Source organism: Chlamydomonas reinhardtii, chromosome 8 (assembly GCF_000002595.2).
Source record: "Chlamydomonas reinhardtii strain CC-503 cw92 mt+ chromosome 8, whole genome shotgun sequence".
Lineage (NCBI taxonomy): Eukaryota > Viridiplantae > Chlorophyta > Chlorophyceae > Chlamydomonadales > Chlamydomonadaceae > Chlamydomonas > Chlamydomonas reinhardtii.
The window spans coordinates 4,733,022-4,750,964 of record NC_057011.1 but is presented as its reverse complement, the minus strand read 5'-3'; the positions used below and the strand labels follow the sequence as shown (position 1 = coordinate 4,750,964).

General features: G+C 65.5%; 3 protein-coding genes across 4 annotated transcripts in view; all 3 read right to left on the bottom strand.

Annotated features, from left to right (window-relative positions):
• CHLRE_08g384285v5 (uncharacterized protein) overlaps positions 1-1,838 on the bottom strand; it is a 38,244-nt gene extending 36,406 nt beyond the window's left edge. Inside the window, exons 1-2 of one of the 2 annotated variants that reach the window (XM_043065337.1) lie at positions 1,613-1,838; positions 1,344-1,434 (exon numbers count right to left, since the gene is read on the bottom strand). The gene's annotated coding sequence lies outside the window, so the exon portion shown is untranslated. The remainder of the gene's footprint in view (positions 1-1,343; positions 1,435-1,612) is intronic. The other variant, XM_043065338.1, reaches the window with a different exon arrangement.
• Positions 1,839-2,746: 908 nt separating this feature from the next.
• On the bottom strand, positions 2,747-7,158 carry CHLRE_08g384250v5 (uncharacterized protein). The gene is made up of 8 exons (XM_043065336.1): positions 7,144-7,158; positions 6,929-7,067; positions 6,695-6,735; positions 6,420-6,507; positions 6,069-6,178; positions 5,873-5,916; positions 5,441-5,613; positions 2,747-5,145 (listed from the first exon to the last, which is right to left on the bottom strand). The coding sequence occupies exons 2-8, from the start codon at positions 6,983-6,985 to the stop codon at positions 4,816-4,818; spliced, it is 843 nt and encodes a 280-aa protein (XP_042922337.1). The 5' UTR covers positions 6,986-7,067; positions 7,144-7,158; the 3' UTR covers positions 2,747-4,815.
• A 48-nt stretch (positions 7,159-7,206) lies between these two features.
• On the bottom strand, positions 7,207-17,899 carry CHLRE_08g384200v5 (uncharacterized protein). Its single transcript, XM_043065335.1, has 22 exons — positions 17,537-17,899; positions 17,216-17,277; positions 16,819-16,878; positions 16,501-16,572; positions 16,307-16,361; positions 15,945-16,069; positions 15,094-15,171; positions 14,855-14,905; positions 14,419-14,499; positions 13,799-13,909; positions 13,344-13,475; positions 12,341-12,412; positions 11,913-12,065; positions 11,507-11,617; positions 11,152-11,271; positions 10,595-10,836; positions 10,211-10,400; positions 9,890-9,979; positions 8,975-9,695; positions 8,639-8,754; positions 8,105-8,192; positions 7,207-7,817 (listed from the first exon to the last, which is right to left on the bottom strand). The coding sequence occupies exons 1-22, from the start codon at positions 17,766-17,768 to the stop codon at positions 7,777-7,779; spliced, it is 3,003 nt and encodes a 1,000-aa protein (XP_042922336.1). The 5' UTR covers positions 17,769-17,899; the 3' UTR covers positions 7,207-7,776.
• Between the last annotated feature and the right edge of the window lie 44 nt (positions 17,900-17,943).

Genomic DNA, 17,943 nt, shown 5'->3' with positions numbered 1-17,943 from the left:
TGTGTTAAGGTTGGGTGAGCGGTGTTGGCGTGCATGCTACCCCCCTAGCCCACATCCCCCTAACAGCGAGCTGCCAGCTCGCTGTTCATGTGTAGCATACTGCTGCATAGTGCTATGCACTCTACTAATTATGTATGAAAATATCCCGTTGTTAGTTGGCCCGGGCGGGCGTATGCGTGCGTGCGGCGGTGGGGTGAAGTCGGCCAAGCTGGGCCGGCGGTTGGCACCACCACCTTACTGCCCTCCCCAATATTCCGCCTCTTGGAAATATATTGTGGTTGTGGTGTGGCCCGTGTGGGCGTGTGTACACGAGCGCAACAAGGGTCTTCCCGGCCAAAGTGGTGTCAACCGCCGCGCCTGTGGGGCACCACCGTTCCGCTCTGTGTCGTGCATTCCGCCCACTCCTACGTCGGGACCGCTGCGCCAATTGTGCTGCCGATGGGTGTGTGTGTGGCGCTCATCGGCGCCAAGGCGGGGGTCATATACTTGCGTATTCCGGGAATCCCAACTGCTGGCAAATGGCCGGCTCGGCGCCTGATCAGGCCAGGGTACCAGTGTGGTGAGCGTAGAGCTAAAGCTCTACCACTGGGAAGATAAGCTTGAATGGGCTGAATTAGTAGTACGGTGGGGGACCACGTGCGAATCCTCAGTGACGATCTGTACCACACCCTTTTGGCCCGTACGGCGCCGCACCTGGGCTTGGCGGCCGGCGGCCGGGGGTGCCAGACCGTGCGCGGGACCACAGCAGACAGAGACACACACAGCCGGTGCGCCAGCCGCCTGTCTGTGTAAAGGAAAGAGGGGCGGGGGCCGGGGGTGGTGACTGGTGAGTGAGGCGGGGAGGCAGGTGAGCGAGGCGCGGGAGGAGGGGAGCAGGCTAGCTGATGACCAGCTAAGCAGCAGCGAGGAAGCGCAAGCTAGCGGGTCGTGCGTCAGGCAACGCCATCTATTTGGGTGACAGCAAGGCCTACAGTGCGTGCCACGCAGGCCCCAATCCACCGCCCCTGCCCATACTGCTCACCGCTAGTCCGAAACCGTGCGTCCTCATCAGACATCAGTGCAGGGCTCGCACCACCCGCTCCTGCCTCCTGGCGCGCATGAGTGACTCGAGCGCGCTGCATCGGCCCGTGCCCATTCCAGGCGCCACGTGCTGGCCAGGCCTGTGTGTACGCAACGCACACACACTGTGTCATGGATCGTTCAAACCTTCAAGGCCCCTCCCCATCCCATCAGCACTGGGAAGATAAGCTTGAATGGGCTGAATTAGTAGTACGGTGGGGGACCACGTGCGAATCCTCAGTGACGATCTGTACCACACCCTTTTGGCCCGTACGGCGCCGCACCTGGGCTTGGCGGCCGGCGGCCGGGGGTGCCGGACCGTGCGCGGGACCACAGCAGACAGAGACACACACAGCCGGTGCGCCAGCCGCCTGTCTGTATAATAATGGAGAGAGAGGTTTAAGAGGGGCAAGTGACCCAAGCACAACTGTTTGATTGTCAGTTGGGGTGGCAACCTGCAACGGATGGAATAGTGAGCACAGGGAGGCGTCCGGTCCGCCAACAGCCTTGACACCCTTGGCGCGTCGCCGAGGACACGCTACAAATTTCTCACTGGCAAATGCGAATGTAGTTTGTGACGGTTGAAGATAAGGATGTGTTTCCGCGTAGGTCTGGTCTCCGCGCGATGTAGAATTAAATGTTGACGTTGCGGCGAAAAGTAGTGACCAGTGCATGCAGCCGCATTTCAAGATGTAATTTGACATACATGATAAGAGTACCCGGTCCGCGCACGTCGCGGCGGCTGAGGTATGCGCAAGTGGCACGGCGTAGGCCTTTTCCAGGAGTCCAGGCCAGCGATGGCACACATTGTATACATATTAGCGCTTGATGAAACCGTTTGCGGTGTGATTTTGAAGACCCCGGCAAAGCCACCATTTCCCTGTGCCCCATCGGCGCCCCCGGGGTGGAGTCCGACCCTTTGCCAACAGCAGCCATTAATGCAAGTGGCACCTTTGTTTGTGATCGGAATTTGGCTAAGGTGTCTGTTGGTATGTCACTCAATGGCCTTCACGGCCCCTGCGGCCCTGCTGCTTCCGTCTTCCCTGCCTCCTAAGACCAAAGTCCTTACTTGCAGACGACCGTCGCACCTCCACCCCTTGTGGTCACACTGCAAATGTGAGGGTTTCAGCATGCAAGTTCGTTAGCCGCCCGTAGCTAGGTCTGGCCGCCATGTGATAGTGATGCCAAGTGGTGCAGCTACCTCGTGAATGCGTAATGAAGCTCACGTATGCGTGTGCGCCGCGCGAGTTGGTTCTCCAGGCAACCGCTCCTGCCACCGTGGCACGCCGCGACGCACACAGCATTCCCGGCCTGAGGCCACCAAGGCAGGCGAGGCGTGGGCGAGGGCGTGGCCAGGGGAGGGAGGCGCCTCCCCCTGTCCTGCGATGGCCCTCATGTTGTTCCGTCGGTTGCGCTGCGGGCACTCCCAGCGCCATGGCTGCTGGCCTGAGGTACGGACGTACGGCAGCAGCCATCGTGTATCCCTCTTGAGCACTGGCGTCCAGGGGTGGTCAATGCAAGATTTTAAGTGCGGAGCATGCGGCAGGCGTTGGTCACACATTCGCACCGTCGCAGCCGGTGGGCCTCAGCGGGATGGCACGGCCGCCGCACTGCCCGTCAGGGGCTCAGGGCGTCAGGCGGTCCGGACAGCAGGCGGACAGCCAGACACGCGGTGCGGCCAGGGGTGGAGAACAGACTGAGAGACGTGCACACTACACGGGGTTATTACCGCTCCCCTCTTTCACAGCGCCTTCTTCCGTTTCCCCCACGCTCTTCCGTTCCCTCCCGCACGGCTGCATTGCCACGTCGCGTCGTGCTATGGCTGCATGCCGTGTGTCCTCAAGGAGTCAAGCGCCAACACCACACGCTTGCCATCATGGCGTCTCCCGCGTCATGTTGTAATCGAAGGAGCCAAACGTCCGAAACCACTCCAGTCCGAAACATACGTACCTTTCATACCCAAAACACCCCCTCTTGTAGCCTCACAAACATGCGGCGCATACTGCACTATTCTACAGACTTACGAGCCCATGCACGTTCGTTGCGGCAGTTGGCATTGAAGTACCATCTCTCCCACTCATGCCTCGCCCTGTAACCGTAATCTGAGGAACTCCCTCACACGCTTGCAACAGGCGCCGCCCCCGTCCCTCATCCTGCCGACAGTCGAGTCTCCAAAATGTCCGCTGCGTGTCGTGCGTTCCACTCATCATCTTGCCACACTGCCCCCCTCCCATGCCCAGGCCCAGGTGTTGGACCCCCCAACACACAACCTGGCAATCGCTACTCGTTGCTACCATTTTCCTCCCCCTCGCAATCTGGCCCACACCGCGGCCCTGCCCGGCCCGCATGCAACTGCTCTGCCTCTTTATGCGCAAGTGTGTCAGGGCCACCCGTGAGCTGCCTGCTTTCCCTCTCGCCACACCGGACCTCCGAACTCAGCCTTTGTGCCATGGCCGTTACTTGGCTAGCAGACCAAACCAATGTCGTTGCTTCCCTTCCGCGCTGAGATAGGTGAAAAGAAACCCCCACACACATCACGCAACCACCACAAAGTGCCCGAGTCCGTGTACCACATATAGCCGCCAGGTCTACAACATCTCCCTTTTCGAGATTCGAAGATTCGGTACAGTACTCCCATCACAGCGACACTGAGCCTGCAGCGCTTTGGCCTGTAGTGTCGTCCCACACCCAACCACCAGCGCCGCCATGCAAATGAACACGATCAAACATGCGTACCGACAGCCAACGGTTAAAGAAGCCTGGCCGCTGCGGCCTGCGGATGCTTTTCAGGGCGCCATAATGTGCGCCATTTATCAATGCGCTCAGTCCACCTCTTGCACTGCCCCACACTACCCACTGCGGTGCGGTGACCCACGTGCTGGCTCACTGCTGGGTACCTCCGCCACCACGGCCCGCGCCTCATCCCATATGCAGCAGCTCTGGTCCCAACCTCCCGCTCCTCCTGATGTATATCAAATTTGCTTCCGATGTAGTTCTGAGCTGCGCCTTTGCATCGGCCGCTCATTTGCGCAGAATACGCAGCATTTTTAGGCAGTACCAAGCAAGCCCGCTGTCAAACCAGCACCAATGCCCGCACTTGCGCTCAGCCCGGCCTGCGCCCCTTTTCATCCGCTTCAGCAGTAGCAACCGACCACCGTCACTTCCCAAACGCCTAGACGGCGCCCACCACACCTTCAGGTACTAAAATGTTCGGCAGTACCCGACTATAGTATGAGGTTTGTCAAGGCGACACCGATGACAAGGGCACAATGCAACAGACCCTACGTGCAGCTCATCACAAGGGCATGCCCGCACCTCCTTCCCTAGACACAGCCGTATCAGTTGTAATTCAGTGGACAGTGAACACAAAATGGCATCTCAAGCCAATCACCATGTGACTTCGAGGTTTAATTCCGAAACAATGATTGAGTTTGCGCTAGTCAATGCAGCACGAGGGCCGCACTCCACGGGCGCGCCCCTGCGTTACCAGGGCGGCGCCCGGTCAGCTCTGCAAGGGGTGGCCGCGCGACGCAGCCATCGGTGGCCCCTCCTTCAAAGACCATTCAAGGACCCGGCTCATCCACCATCGCTACACCTGCAGTGTCCAACTCCACGCCCATGCCGCACACCATGAGCCCATGGGCCCACTGGGAGGATTACGAGCCCATGCCGCCTACTGGCCTGGCTCTGTCCGTCCAGCTCGGGTCAGCTCCACCCCGCCCCTCCACACCTCACATCCCTCCATCCCACCCCGCCTCACGTCCGCGCCGCCGCTGCCGCCCCCGCCCCCCTGCCCCGGCCCGCGCCGCCCAGCAGCGAGTCAAGCAGCCCCGCCACGCGCGCCCGCACCTCCGCCCCGCGCGCCGCCGCCTCCGCCCGCAGCCGGCCGTCCCCCAGCAGGCCGCTGTTGAGCTCGGCCAGCTCGGGGCTGGAGCCGCTGCCGCCCAGCCCGGCGCGCAGCCAGGGGTGGCTGAGCACGGCGGTGGCGTCGGGGCGCGCGGCGGGGTCCACGGTGAGCATGGCGGACATCAGCGCGGCGGCCTCGGGCTGCGCCGCCGCCTCCTCGCGCGGCACCATGATGCGGCCCTGGGGGGGGGGGGGGGGTGAGGGGGGAGGACAGGGGGAACGGCGAGGGCAAGGACACACGAGCGGTGAGGTGGTGGTGGAGGTGGGGGTTGTAAATATACCGGCCAAAACCAAACCAAACCAAGCTAAACGTGCGGAGTGCAGGCAGAGGAGTTGCGGTTGAGGGCGGCACCGCCGCCCCGCCGCCCCAGCACGTGCATTCGCATACAGGCACACGCAACGTATGCAATGACAACACAGGTATGAGACAGCAGCGCACTGATTGCTTGATCGCACCGCCGCCGCACCCCCTCACCGCCACGGCGTTCTGCAGGATGAGCAGGATCTGGTCGCCGGGCGCGGCGTCCAGGTCCGCCGCCGCCAGGTGCGGGTGGCAGCCGAACAGCAGCGTGCACAGCACCACGCCGCAGGACCAGATGTCGGCCTTGGGGCCCGAGTAGCGCGCCGCGTGGCTGGCGGTGATCACCTCTGTAGGTAGGTGGGTGCGTGCGTGTATGTGTATGCACGTGTGCTTTTTAATTTGTGTGTGCGCGGCAGCAGGAGGAGCGGGTGTGGGCCTCAGAGGGAAGCAGTGGGCTGGCGAGGTGCTGCGGGAGCTGCCGGTACAAGGCCTCCATGGTGCTGTGTGGTGTGGGGCGGTGTGGCGACTTCAGCTGCCAGGAGCAGCCCCCGCTCCCCCACCCGGCTGGCCCTGCCGACTCGCGCTGTCCCCGTAACGCCGCCTCACCTGGCGCCGCAAACAGCGCCGAGCCGTGCTGCGCCATGGGGTTGCTGCAACGGCAGGAGAGGCGGCGCGGGAGGACGAGGAGGAGCGCGTGTGAGCATCAAACGTGCGGCCGCACCCGTACCAGCAGTGACTGCTCCCTGCCTGCCTGCCCCTGCCTGCCCGCCTGCCCCTGCCTGCCCTCCTCCCACCCCCGCACCTGTCCTCGTCCTTGTCGGCGTCCTTGGCGAAGCTGAAGTCCGCCAGCTGCAGCCGCACGTCGCCACTGGCCGGACACACCCGCACAAGCAGGTCGGTGATCTTGCAGTCCTGCTGGCGCAATGGTTGTGAGCGCGCATGTGTGGCAGGTGCACATGTGCTAGAGAAGCACGAGGAGAGAGAGGGTTCGACAGCGTGTGTGTAAGTGTAATAAGAGCAACACCAACGCGTGCGCACAAATCCCCCCTACTTGTGCGTGCGTGCGTGCCAAGTCCTCTCCTGCGGCCCCCAGCCCCAACCCCCAACTCCCGGCACCCCTCCCGGCGCCTCCTCATCCCCGCCGCCGCCTCACCCGGTTGGACAGGCCGATGCGGTGGCAGAACTCGATGGCGATCATGAGCTGCAGGAACAGCTCCCGAGCCACCGACTGCGGCAGCCGCCTGCGGGGGTCGCAGGCGGCACAGCAGGGCGGCAGAGGGGCTTTCAGGCATTGGTACGGTAGTCCAGACAACGGCAGGGTAGCGGGCGCAGCCAGGAGCACGCTGTCGGTGGCAGGGCGGAGGATGCCAGGAAGGTGGAAGGAGCAGAAGGAGGGGGGGCCCCGACCTGTGGCGTGCGGCCACTCACCCGCCGTGCGTTTCCTGGAGCTTGTCCAGCGTTTGGACTCCCTGCGGACACAGGCAAGAGTTTTGGGGTCATTGTCGATACGCCTGCGCAGGCGCGTGCTGCACTGCACCACCAGCACCCGGCCCCGACCCTGCCTGCGCCTTGCCTAACGCCTAAGCGTGCATGCCGCGTGCCGGCAAGTCGACTTGGAACTGCGAGCGCCCGCACACTTCTCATTTTGAAGGTGTATCGCACCTCCTGGTACTCCATTATTAGCGCCAGGCCCCCGGGCAGCAGGTCCACGTCCAGCATCCGCACAATGAACGGGTGCCTCCAAACGCTCAGCACGCATAGGTGCTCTATTTCACGAACCACACGTTCCTTGTGCTCATAGCTGCAGATTATAAGGACGATGCGGGTGGATTGAAGGTAAGCAACTTCGCGAAACATTTTACAATCGACTGTCTTACCACCAGCTTGGGTGTAGCAGCTTCACTGCGCATAGCCTCCCTGATGAAGCAGCGGGGTCGTTGGGGTCCTCCGAGCTAAAATACCGTCCAAGTCGCACGGTGCTGCTTCGCCCCCAGCCCAAAACAGTGTCCGTCAGCTCAACTCGAGCGCGTCCGGCGCCGGCTGGCTCTTGCGTCTCCATCTACGCAGTCTGCAGGCAAAATATATGCGCAGGTGTGCTACGTATTCCGCCCGGCCACCGGGTGCCGTGAGCACTACAGAGTCGGCTCTGATTGCAAGACAGAAAATCAGCTCGCCTAAAATAGGTAGTTATACAATTTTATAGCTTGTGCGGTACTGATGCCCTCTTAGTGCGGCGGAAGGGACCTCCCGTTCCTTCGGATTGTGATCTCCGCAGCTGCAGCTACACCCGGCGTACTCAAACACAGATACAACCGCAAAACGCGGGCCCATGCACGCGGTCATTTGTCTGGGTGCCGGCTGCAGAAATAGCGGCTAGACCACCACGATCCAGCACCTGGTGAGTTACCGCGCGTCCACCGACCTCCGGCAACGCCGCCCCTGCGGGCTGGCTCGCCGGCTCCCCATGTCTCCCTTCCTCCCTCCTCCTCAGCCTGCACAGCTCGCCACGGCTACGGCGGCCCGCACTTGGACTTGGCCAGGGCGACCCAATCTGCAGCCGGCAGGAAAGCGGGGGTGGGTAGGCACAGGCACACGTCAACTCCACGCGATCAAATCGTGAAGGGACGTGGAATGGGCTGGCCCGTGTAGGCTAGCCCAGCGCCGCCCCATGCCGATAGCAATAAGTCAACACATGTCGGCGCCGGGGCTGCAGGTGACGCGGGTGCGCCCCGCAGCACGCCACGGCGCGCCGACCCCTCCCCCATTCCCCACCAAACGCACTGCTCCCGCCTTGCTGCCCCTCCGCCTGGCGCTCCCCCTTATCCCGGAGGCGCTCACCCTTCTTCTGCGGCCGGCCCTTGGCCTGCAGCTCGAACACGGCCGCCTCCAGCCCGGCCTGCGTGAGGTAGTCCTTGATGTCGTTCACCTGCGCGGCGTCAGCCCAAAGGCGTGGGAGATGCGTGCGTGATGTGAGGCGGGGGAAGGTAGCCGTATATACAAGACGGAGCGAAGGGGGGGGGGGGGTTGTACACACCAGCTTACTCAACCGAACCGGGTGGGGTCATGGGGAACGGAGTGATTAAGGGGGGGGGGACAGAAGCAGGAGGAGAGCGGGATGAGAGCGGGATATTCCATTGCCCAGGGCAAAGGGTTTGGGGCCATGGCTGGGGTGTGTGCGTTGCGAAATGGCCTGGAGGCGGTGGTTTTGAGTCGCCGGGAGCCTGACCGCACCATCCGTGATTCACTGCATACGCCCCCATCTCACGACCCCGCAGCCTGCAGTGCCAGTGCCGCCATCATCCCGCACAACATGCCCACAGGTCGCCCCCCAGCCCCAGCCCCAGCCCCAGCCCCAGCCCCAGCCCCACCCACCTTCATGGACTCCAGGTTGGGCGGCAGCGGCGGCCGGGGCGGCGTGGCGGCGGCAGCGCCAGAAGGTGTCCCGCCGCTCGCGTCCGCGCCGGCAGCGCCGCCACGCGCCGCGCTACCTGCAGTCCACAAGCATTGCGGCGTGCAGGTTATGCATGCCTTGTGAATCGCTAGGTGAGTTGGCTACGGTACAGTGCCCAGGAGTCGCTACCTCGCCGGCTCCCCCAAGCCGTGGACGGACAGCACGCGCCCCGGGTTCCAGGTCTCGATTGATTCGCGCCTGCGCACGACTACCGCGCCCCACACAGCCCACACGCAGCCCTCACGGCCGCGGCCCACCCGGCGTCTTGCGCGTCAGCACCACCTCCTTCTCCACACTGAAGGGCGTGCGGCCGCCGCCCTCGCCCGCCGCGTCCGCCCCCGCCCCAGCAGCAGCAGCGGCAGCAGCGGCATCTCCCGCCGCAGCCGCCGCGGGTGTGGCAGCTGCCACGGGTGTGGCAGCCGCGGGCGTAGCCGCCGCAGCGGCGCCGCCGGCGCCGCTACGTGCGGCGGTGACGCGCCGCCGCTTGGTGGTGTCCGGCGCCGCCGCGGCGGCGGCTGGCGTGCCCGCCACGGCTGGTGTCGCCGCCGCAGCCCCCGCAGCGCCACGCTGGCCTTTCCGGCGTGCGGAGGCGGGCGCCGCCTCCACCACCTCGGCCACCTCCACCACCTCCACCCCGGGGGAGCCCTCCTCGGCATCCACCATCTCCGCGCTGTCGTCGTCGTCGTCAGCGGCAGCGGCCGCCGCCGCATTAGCAGCCGCCTCCTCCATCTCCATATCATCGCGAGCGGGCAGCCCCGCCTCCCGCTGGTTGCGCTTGCGGCCGGCCACGGCAGCTGTAGCAGCAGCAGCAGTAGCAGGGGCCGCTGCAGCCGCGGGCGTGGCGGCGGCCGGCGCGGCGGCGGGCGGCGGCGTGGCGTGCTGCGCGGTCGCGGCGGCGGCGGCGGCCGCTGCTGCTGCCACGGCGGCGGTGGCGTCCTCGGCGGCGGACAGGCGGCGGTGGCGGTCCTCCAGCTGGGCCTGAGACAGTGGGGGGGAGCAAGTGTGCGAGAGGGTGAGGGTGCGGGGTGGCGGCACAGGGAGACCCTTTGTTGGAAGGGCGTGTGTGGGGGGAGGCCCAAGTGCATGGGTGCAGGTGTGCAGGGTCGGCACCCGCACACGGACACGAGGAAATTCCGCAGCTGCCACATCCACACACACATCCACACCCACACCTGCAGGAAGTGGCGTTCCTGCTGCAGGTTGCGCGCCGTGGCCTCGGCGGCGGCCAGCGCGGCGGAGCGGGACTGCAGCTGGGAGCGCAACTGCACGAGGGAAGGAGGGGGCGGCAGCAGCAGCAGAGAGGAGAAAGAGGGGGTGGGGGTGAGGGGAAGAGGGGGAGAAGGGAAGAGAGGGGTTGGAAATGAGGCATGGGCGGGCGGTGGGGCGTACGTGTCAGGCTCCGGGCCGTGCCGACGATGTGGTTACGCAGGTGGAATCAGATACAAGGGGTCCACGCTGTGGGACCACGCCCAGGCCAAGCTCTCGTCACGCACCTCGGCCTCCGCCGCCCGCGCAGCAGCTGCGTCGGCCCGCGCGGCATCCGCCGCCTGCCGCGCCGCCTCCACCGCCTCCTCCCTCGCTGCTGCCTGCGCCGCGGCCGCCTGCCGCGCCGCCGCCGCCTGGGCCGCCGCCGCCTCGGCTGCTGCCCGCTGCGACTGGGCCACTGCCAGCTCGGAGCGCAGTCTGCGGGTGCACCGGTGGTTGAAAACAGAGATGTGTGTGACGTGAGAGCTGCAAGGGATTGATCCTTCAAGCGCCGGGATGAGTTGCTATGAGCAGTGTCAACCCAGAGAATGCCGAAACTGCTCTTATGCGTTTGCAGGCCATCAGCAGACAATGCGGGTGCAGTGCGGCCCCACGGCCACAGCCCCACGTACCGTGTTGCCTCTGCTTCCGCCCGTTCCCCGCGCCCCGCCGCCTCCACCCGCGCCGCCGCCAGCTGCTCCCTCAGCGCCGCCGCCTCCCGGCCCGTCCCCTCCGCCGCCGCCTGCGCCGCCGCCAGCGACGCGCCCGCCTCGCCGGCTCGCGCCGTCGCCGCCGCCAGCTCCCGCCGCAAGTTGGCCTCCGTCGCCGCCGCGGCGTCGTTGGAGGCGCGCAGGGATGCAGCACTGGCAGACAGCTGCGGCGGGGTCGAGGGCAGGAGGGAAGGCGTGGGCCAGTTGGGGGTTTCCGGCGTGCGCGCAAGTACAGGATGATACTCGAGGCTGAGTTTTTCCAACCTCACCAAAACAACATTCCGCCTGACAACAACAACAACAACAACAACAACAACAACAACAACCTGACTGCAACAACATGTAAGTCGCTACAACCAGCTGCCCCCGGCCCGGCCCCTACTTCCGATGCCGCATGCGTCTTCGTGTCTGCGGTTTCTTACTGGGAATGGTGAAAGCAACTCATTCCACCTTCTATGCACGGCTACCCTCCCCCTCACCTCTGCGGCCTTGGCTTCCAGCTGCGCCAGCCGCTCCGCCGCCGCCGCCGCCTTGCCCGCCCAGCCCTGCGCCAGGCGCCGCAGCTCCGGCACCACCACACCCGCCAGGAACTCCGCGGCCTGAGACCCGAGGGGGGGGAGGCGGCGGGAGGAGTTAGGAGGAGGAGGGGGAACGAGGATTTGGAGGAGGGCGAGGAAGCAGCAATGGCATGGGAGGAGAAGGCTCAAGAGGGGGAAGCGCGAGGAGGTAGGAACCACTGAGGCTGTAAAAGCTCAGGCAAGGACCAGATGTGAACCATACTGCGGCAGTCACGGGCGCGCTAGAGGCCTAGAGGCCTAGAGGCCTTGGGGGCACCTTGATGTACTTGTCCGGCCCCAGGTTGCTGGCGGCCGCGTACTCCTGCAGGAAGGCGTGAAGCGCCGCCTCCGCCTCGCCCAGCGCGGCAGCCTCGCCGCCGCGCACCGCCTGCAGGGGGCGGCGGGGGGTGGGTGAGGGCGGGGGGCGGGGGAGGCAGGCCCCCGTGAGGCGTGCGTGAGGTTGGATGGGCCAAGCGGGCGCACGGCCGCGCGGCCGCATGCATGCAGGGCGGCAGGCAGGGCGGCAGGGCCCTGTATGCGACATGTGTAAGATGTGTTTGTAGGTGTGAGGCCTCGTCCTCAGGTCGTTGGGCTAGGCCCGCGGGTCCCCGTGGGCCCACAACATCCCCCTCCCCTCAACACAGCCGCCTGCCTGCCTGCCAGCCCCCCCCCCCCCGCCCCACCGCCATGAAGCGCTGCCCCGCCGCCGCCAGCAGTGCGCTGCGCCGCGCCTCCGCCTCCGCCCGCTTGGCGACGCGCAGCGGCTCCAGCGCCGCCGCCGCCGCCTCGCGCAGGCGGCGCAGGTAGGGCTCGCGCTCGGCCGGCTCGCCCAGAGCCTGGGGGGGCGTAGCAGGTGACGGAGGGGCGGGCAGAGCGAGCGAGGGGGCGGGGGTTAGGAAGGGGCGGCGTGTTGGTTGCGGTGAGGTGAATAGGCGCAGGCGTAGGCGCAAACACACACAAACGTAGCGGTGTCGGCTTTGCTATCTACTGCGCACACAAGCGCATACACATAAGCACACACACACACACACACACACACACACACACACACACACACACGCACGCACGCACGCACGCACGCTGCACACGCCGCGGCCAGCCGCCCGCGCACCTGCTTGTTGAACAGCTCCAGGGCGGCCTCCAGCGCCGAGCCGTGCGCGGCCTCCAGCGCCTCCACACCCACCTGCGGGCGGCGGCGGTGCGGCGGCAGTGAGGCGCGCAGGAGAGCAGGGGGGCACGTGCGGCACAGGGAGGCACACACAGCGGCACACACAGCGGCACACACAGCGGCACACACAGCGGCACACACAGCGGCACACACAGTGGCGGCATGAGGCTCGCGATGGCGACAGCATCTGGCTGTACGGTGCATGGGCGGCCGCAGGGGCCTGGTGCGAGGCCGCAGACTGAGGTTGTGCTGTGAGATGCCGGCTGGCCGCGGGCGCTGGGCTGCCTGACCCAGTCCACCCCAAATGCCGTGGTGCTGCCAGGCGACCGCGTTGAGAGGTGGTGGTGGTGGTGGTGGTGGTGGTGGTGGTGGTGGTGGTGGTGGGGTTGGGCCGCTAGGGGTTCGCCGCCACTGCCTTGGGTGCTGACAACGGGTGCCGTCCAGGCCGCCCGTGTCGGCGCCGCAGCAGCTGTATACCGCCACCGCCACGGCTGCGCTGCCGAGCCCCGCACGCGGGGGCGGCCAGACGGGCCCGCCGCCCTGCCGAGTGACATGGCCGCTGCTGCTGTGACGACTGCACGCGACGGGTCCGGAGCTGCCCGCCACACCCCTTGCTGCGCCTCCCTGACAGCTGCTGCCCGGCATGCCGCCCGACACATGGCTTCTGCTTACCCTCGCATTGCACAGCACTCTTGCCGGCAGAGCTTCTCTTGGCCCTCTGCAGCACCCACCCCCACCCACCCACTGGCGCTGGACCTGTGGACGCCGTCCGTCATCGGTACGCGCACCACCACGCCTGCTGCCTACTTCGCTACACTTCTCTGTACCAATCCTTGCAACCCACCCAACTTGGCCACCCAACCAGCCAACCACCCACACCCAGTCACCCATACCTAGTCACCCATACCCATTTACCCACCCGCCCACCCTCTCCCCCCCCCCCCACCTCGGGCGGCCGCGCCTTGTCCAGCCCCGCCCGGTAGGTCTCCAGCGCCGCCTCCTGCGCGCGCCGGCACTCGGCCGCCACCACACTGCCCCAGGTGCTGGCCAGCGCGGGCACACCGCCGCCGTTGATCACCTGCGGTGGTGGTGGTGGGGCGCCACAGCAGCAGGCGGCGGGCGAGTTCGAGTTTGGCATCGGCGACAAGGACGGAATAGCGTGATGCGTGTTCATAGCCACGAACCGCCCGGCGCAAGCTCTGCGACTCGTGTATCGGCAGAGGCCCCCGCCGTGTGCCTACCCTGCCTTAGGCTCGTGCACACCTCAACCCACCCAACCCCCACCCCCAGGCCTTCCTCTCCTCTCTTTCCCTCTGCCCCCTTATATACACACACAAACGAACACACACGAACACACACACGAACACACACCCACATACACACACATACACACACAGTCACCTTGACGTACGCCTCCGCCAGCCCCGCCAGCGCCGGTCCGGTGAGCAGGCTGCCGCGCAGGCTCTTGGGCCGGGCGCGCGACAGCAGCAGCTCCACCAGCGAGTCCAGGCCCTGGGGGGGGTGTAGATACCAGCCCAAACTAAACCAATCCCAATGCAACAGAGCGAGGAGGAGAGCGTGGCCTATGCTGGACAACGGAGTGGCACGCGACCATAGTCCCCAAGGAGGGGAGGGTGCAGGGCGGCATGAGGCGAGGCGGGACGCATGTACGAGATGAGAGTACGGTACGGTACGGCGGCATGTGCGGTGCAGCGGGGGAGGTGGCCACTGCTCAGTGGGCCAGGACCCGCCGCACGCCCGGCAAGACGGAGGAGACGGGTGAGACGGGTGCGGGTTGGAAGGTGACTCGGGGCGCGTGAGTGGCGCATCCGTACATACAGTACACACACACCCACACACTCCAGCCCACCACCGCACCACCGCTGCAAGCGGGCCCCACCCCTGTCTGGTGTGCGTGCCCATGCTCCAACACACACAGCACACACGTCAATACACACGCCAGCTACACACCCGGTACAGTACACACGCCAGTCCCGACCGGCCCGGCCCGGCGCCCCCACCTTCCTGAACTCGGGCCGCAGCTCGCTGGGCGGCAGGGCGTCCATGCGCGCCAGCCGCGACTCGTCCAGCATGGGCCGGACCTGGGCAGGGAGGGGCAGGGGGAGGGGAGGTTGTAGCTACCAACCCAAACTGAACCAAGCCGGAGAGTGGGCGAGACAAGATGGTACTGGGGGTTGGGGCGGTGGGCGCAGCGCTGTCCAACATGCCCGGTGGGCCCCCGCCGGCTACACACCCAGCACACACACACCCAGCACACACACACACACACACACACACACACACACACACACACACACACACACACACACACACACACACACACAACGTCGCTTTGATGCATCGCATTCACTTTGCACCATGCTTTCCTTTGTGCTTTTTAACGCACACACGCGCGCGCATGTAACGCCGCACGTGCGGCCGTGCGCAGGGACCCACCAGCGCGTGACAGTCGCGCTCCGGGAACAGCGACTTGATGCTGGCGCGCATCTGTGAAGTCAGTGCGTGGGAGGGAACCAGCGGCACGTGAGGCGAGCTTTCCCATGCCGGTCACACCTCAATGTACCTCCCGCCTATCCACCATTCTTGGGTTTTTCATGACCAACCCCCTCTTGAGACCTGCGGCAGTCGTTTGGGCCTGGGCACGTAGCCCCGTGTCCCCACCCTCCCTACCCCACCTGGTTCTTGCTGCGCACCGCCTCGCCCGCCCCCGGCAGCTCCCGCAGCACCTCCTCCATGTAGTCGCGCACGGTCAGCTGAGGCGGCAGAGGGGGGGCAGGCAGAGGGGGGAGGGGGCGAGCCGTTCATGTGGACAATGTGGGGAGGGGCGAGGGGGCGGGACACACGGTTGGATGTAGGTGTACGGGTGAGGGGGGCTGTTACTGTAGTCCAGTCACGTCTTCCCTCCGACTGTCACTTGATGGGTGGAAGCATGCACCCAACCCACATCGCACGCACACTCCCCGCTCACTCGCTCGCCCCCGCACCACCGAATCCCCCCCCCCCCACACACACACAGTACCTCAACCACTCCGCCAGGCGCCAGGCCTGTGCTCCGCTACTTTGGCTTGGTGTGGTTGTGTTTGGGCTTGTATCTACACCACCACCACTTGCTGCGCGACTTCCAATTCCAGCTTACAGAGGACGGCACACACACACACACACACGCACACACACACACAACACACACACACACACACACACACACACACACACACACACACACACACACACACGCTCACTATCAGGTGAGCTCGACTACGACTAGCGGGCGGGAATCTGGAAATTAGGCGTGCTGGGCAAACGTTGTTTAGCGCGCCCAGGGTACGGAGCATTGACGCATACAGGTACATCGCGGGGTCAGGCCGAATGGTCGCCCGTGGGGTCCAGGCTTATCGCGGGTAAGTATGACTACCTGGGTCACGACAGTCGCGCGACGCTCGGTAAACTGGTGGGTATCGGTAAGGAACTCCGGCGTCGTCTGTGCGGGCTTTCGTTTCGCTTTTTTAACACACGCACACGCCCCCACCTGGCGGCCGTCCTCTGTGAGCTGGAACTGGAAGTCGCGCAGCAGCCACACGAAGGAGGGGGCCAGGTCCCGAAGCAGTGCCGCGCTGTCGGCAGCAGAGGAAGAGGCGGAGGCGGAGGAGGAGTCTGGTGGGCGGGGGGGTGGGGCACGGAGGAGGGGGGAGGGGGCGGCGGTGGGAGGGGCGTGGTGAAGAAGCGGCCAGGCGGCACTAGCGCCCGCGGGTCCCACAGGCCCTGTCCTCGCGGTGCGCTGTGCCCGCACTCTCGCCACCCTGTGTGCATGTGCCCCCGGGCCGGGTAGGGCAGGGAGGGCACGCCGCCCCAGCGCCCCCGCCCCTACGCCTGTGCGCCCGCGGCTCTCACCCGCCTTGCCGCGGATGAGCTTGGCGAATTCACACACGCTGGCCAGCTTGTCCACCTGTGCAGCGGAAGTGTGTCCACGTGTCGGCATGTCGGCGGCAACGGGTTGTCACACGGGCGTACGGCACGCCCGCGGCAGCCCGCGGCCGCTACACGACTGCTTCGCCAGCCTCGGGCCCCATCCCCCTCCCCCTCACCGAGGACTCGTCGATGGACCCCATCTGGTTGTACACCAACAGGCTGGACAGCAGCAGCGCCAGGCTGAAGATCTGGAGATGTGTGGATGTGGGTGATGGTGTGAGTGCGGGTGTGGGTGTGGGTGTGGGTATATATGTGCATGAGTAAGAGTCAGCATGGAGACCAATGGGTGAAAACTGCCAGTGGAGTCGCGAGAGGAGGGCGAACTAGGGGAAACGGCATGGTCCGGTGCCGATTCACGCATGTGTGCAAGCACGACCTGCGCCCACGCCCCCGCACCCTCGCAGCCAGCCCGCCCCCACAGCCCCCTGACGCACGTGGTTGGAGTAGTCGGCTGTCTGGTCGTAGGAGTCAATGCCCTCCGCGTCCAGCAGCAGCTGGGGGGGAGGGTAGGGCGGAGGCGACGGCGAAGGAGGAGGAGGCGGAGGAGGAGGCGGAGGAGGAGGAGGCGGAGAAGGGCAGCACAGGGGAAGGGGGCAGCTGAAGAGGTAGGAGGCAAGGTTGCGCATGGCAGCCGAAGGGTCTTGAACAGTGGCAGTGCAAAGACACCACGCACGAGGTAGCTAGCTAACAGCACCCCTAAGATTGCAGGAGAGCAAAAGGACCAAGGCTACTGCACGCCTGGCCCTCCCACTACCGCTTCCCCTCCCGCTCTGCTGCCGCTCCACTTCCCCCGCTCCCATTCCTCCTGCAAACACGCGCACACACACGCACCAGGTGGTAGGTCTGACCGCTGGGCAGGGTACGGGGGATGGGCTTGGACCACAGCCACAGGCCTGAGGCAGGGAGGCGCGGAAGGGGGGGCCCACTCAGGGAGGCGGGGGGGGGCGCGCCAGTGTTCGGGGCGTGCCGCGCCGCGCGCGGGCGCGGGGAGCAGCAGATTGCGGAGGGGGAGACGCGCGAGTGTGAGGATTGCGATGCACTTCCTCAGCCCAGGAGCCTGCCTACACCTGCCGGTGGAACAGGAGTGGCAGGCCCCAGCGGCCTGCTTGGATGCCTCCATACCCGGCAAACCCCCCACGCCCCTCCACCCACCTTTAGTGCACGGCCGCACGGTGTTGCCCACGGTGAAGCCCCCTCCACTGCCGGCTTGGCCATGCAGCTTGTTCACCAACTGGTTCAGCAGAAAGCTTTTGCCTTGGCGAGCCCTTCCACAAACGCCCAAACACACCACAGGCCCGCTGAGGGAGCGCAGAAGCTTGACGGTTGCGTCGGGTATCTCAAACTTTTTCGTCGACTCATTAAAGCACACCAGATTGGTAGCCATTCTTGCTGGCTCGCGGAAGGCCAGAAGCGCAAAGTATAGACGGGTCAATCCGCGCCAAAAAAGTCTAGTGTTTTCCAACTCTGGTGACGCCTTAATTTCGCATCATGCACGTCCCTATTCAAGAGCTGCGCTGGTTTACGGCTGGCTTCCAGGGACTAACGATTGCTCCGAAGGG

What these genes read in the sequence shown, in the direction of transcription:
- CHLRE_08g384200v5 (XM_043065335.1), bottom strand. Translation starts at nt 17,768, where the DNA reads ATGGCTACCAATCTGGTGTGCTTTAATGAGTCGACGAAAAAGTTTGAG. An exon ending in ACAAGGCGCGGCCGCCCGAG is followed by an intron (nt 12,413 to 13,343) that starts GTGGGGGGGGGG and finishes CGCCGCCCGCAG; the next exon opens with GTGGGTGTGGAGGCGCTGGA. An exon ending in TGGAAGCCAAGGCCGCAGAG is followed by an intron (nt 10,837 to 11,151) that starts GTGAGGGGGAGG and finishes ACCCCGCCGCAG; the next exon opens with CTGTCTGCCAGTGCTGCATC.
- CHLRE_08g384250v5 (XM_043065336.1), bottom strand. Translation starts at nt 6,985, where the DNA reads ATGCTGGACGTGGACCTGCTGCCCGGGGGCCTGGCGCTAATAATGGAG. An exon ending in TAATAATGGAGTACCAGGAG is followed by an intron (nt 6,736 to 6,928) that starts GTGCGATACACC and finishes CTGTGTCCGCAG; the next exon opens with GGAGTCCAAACGCTGGACAA. An exon ending in GGCGCTGTTTGCGGCGCCAG is followed by an intron (nt 5,614 to 5,872) that starts GTGAGGCGGCGT and finishes ACCTACCTACAG; the next exon opens with AGGTGATCACCGCCAGCCAC.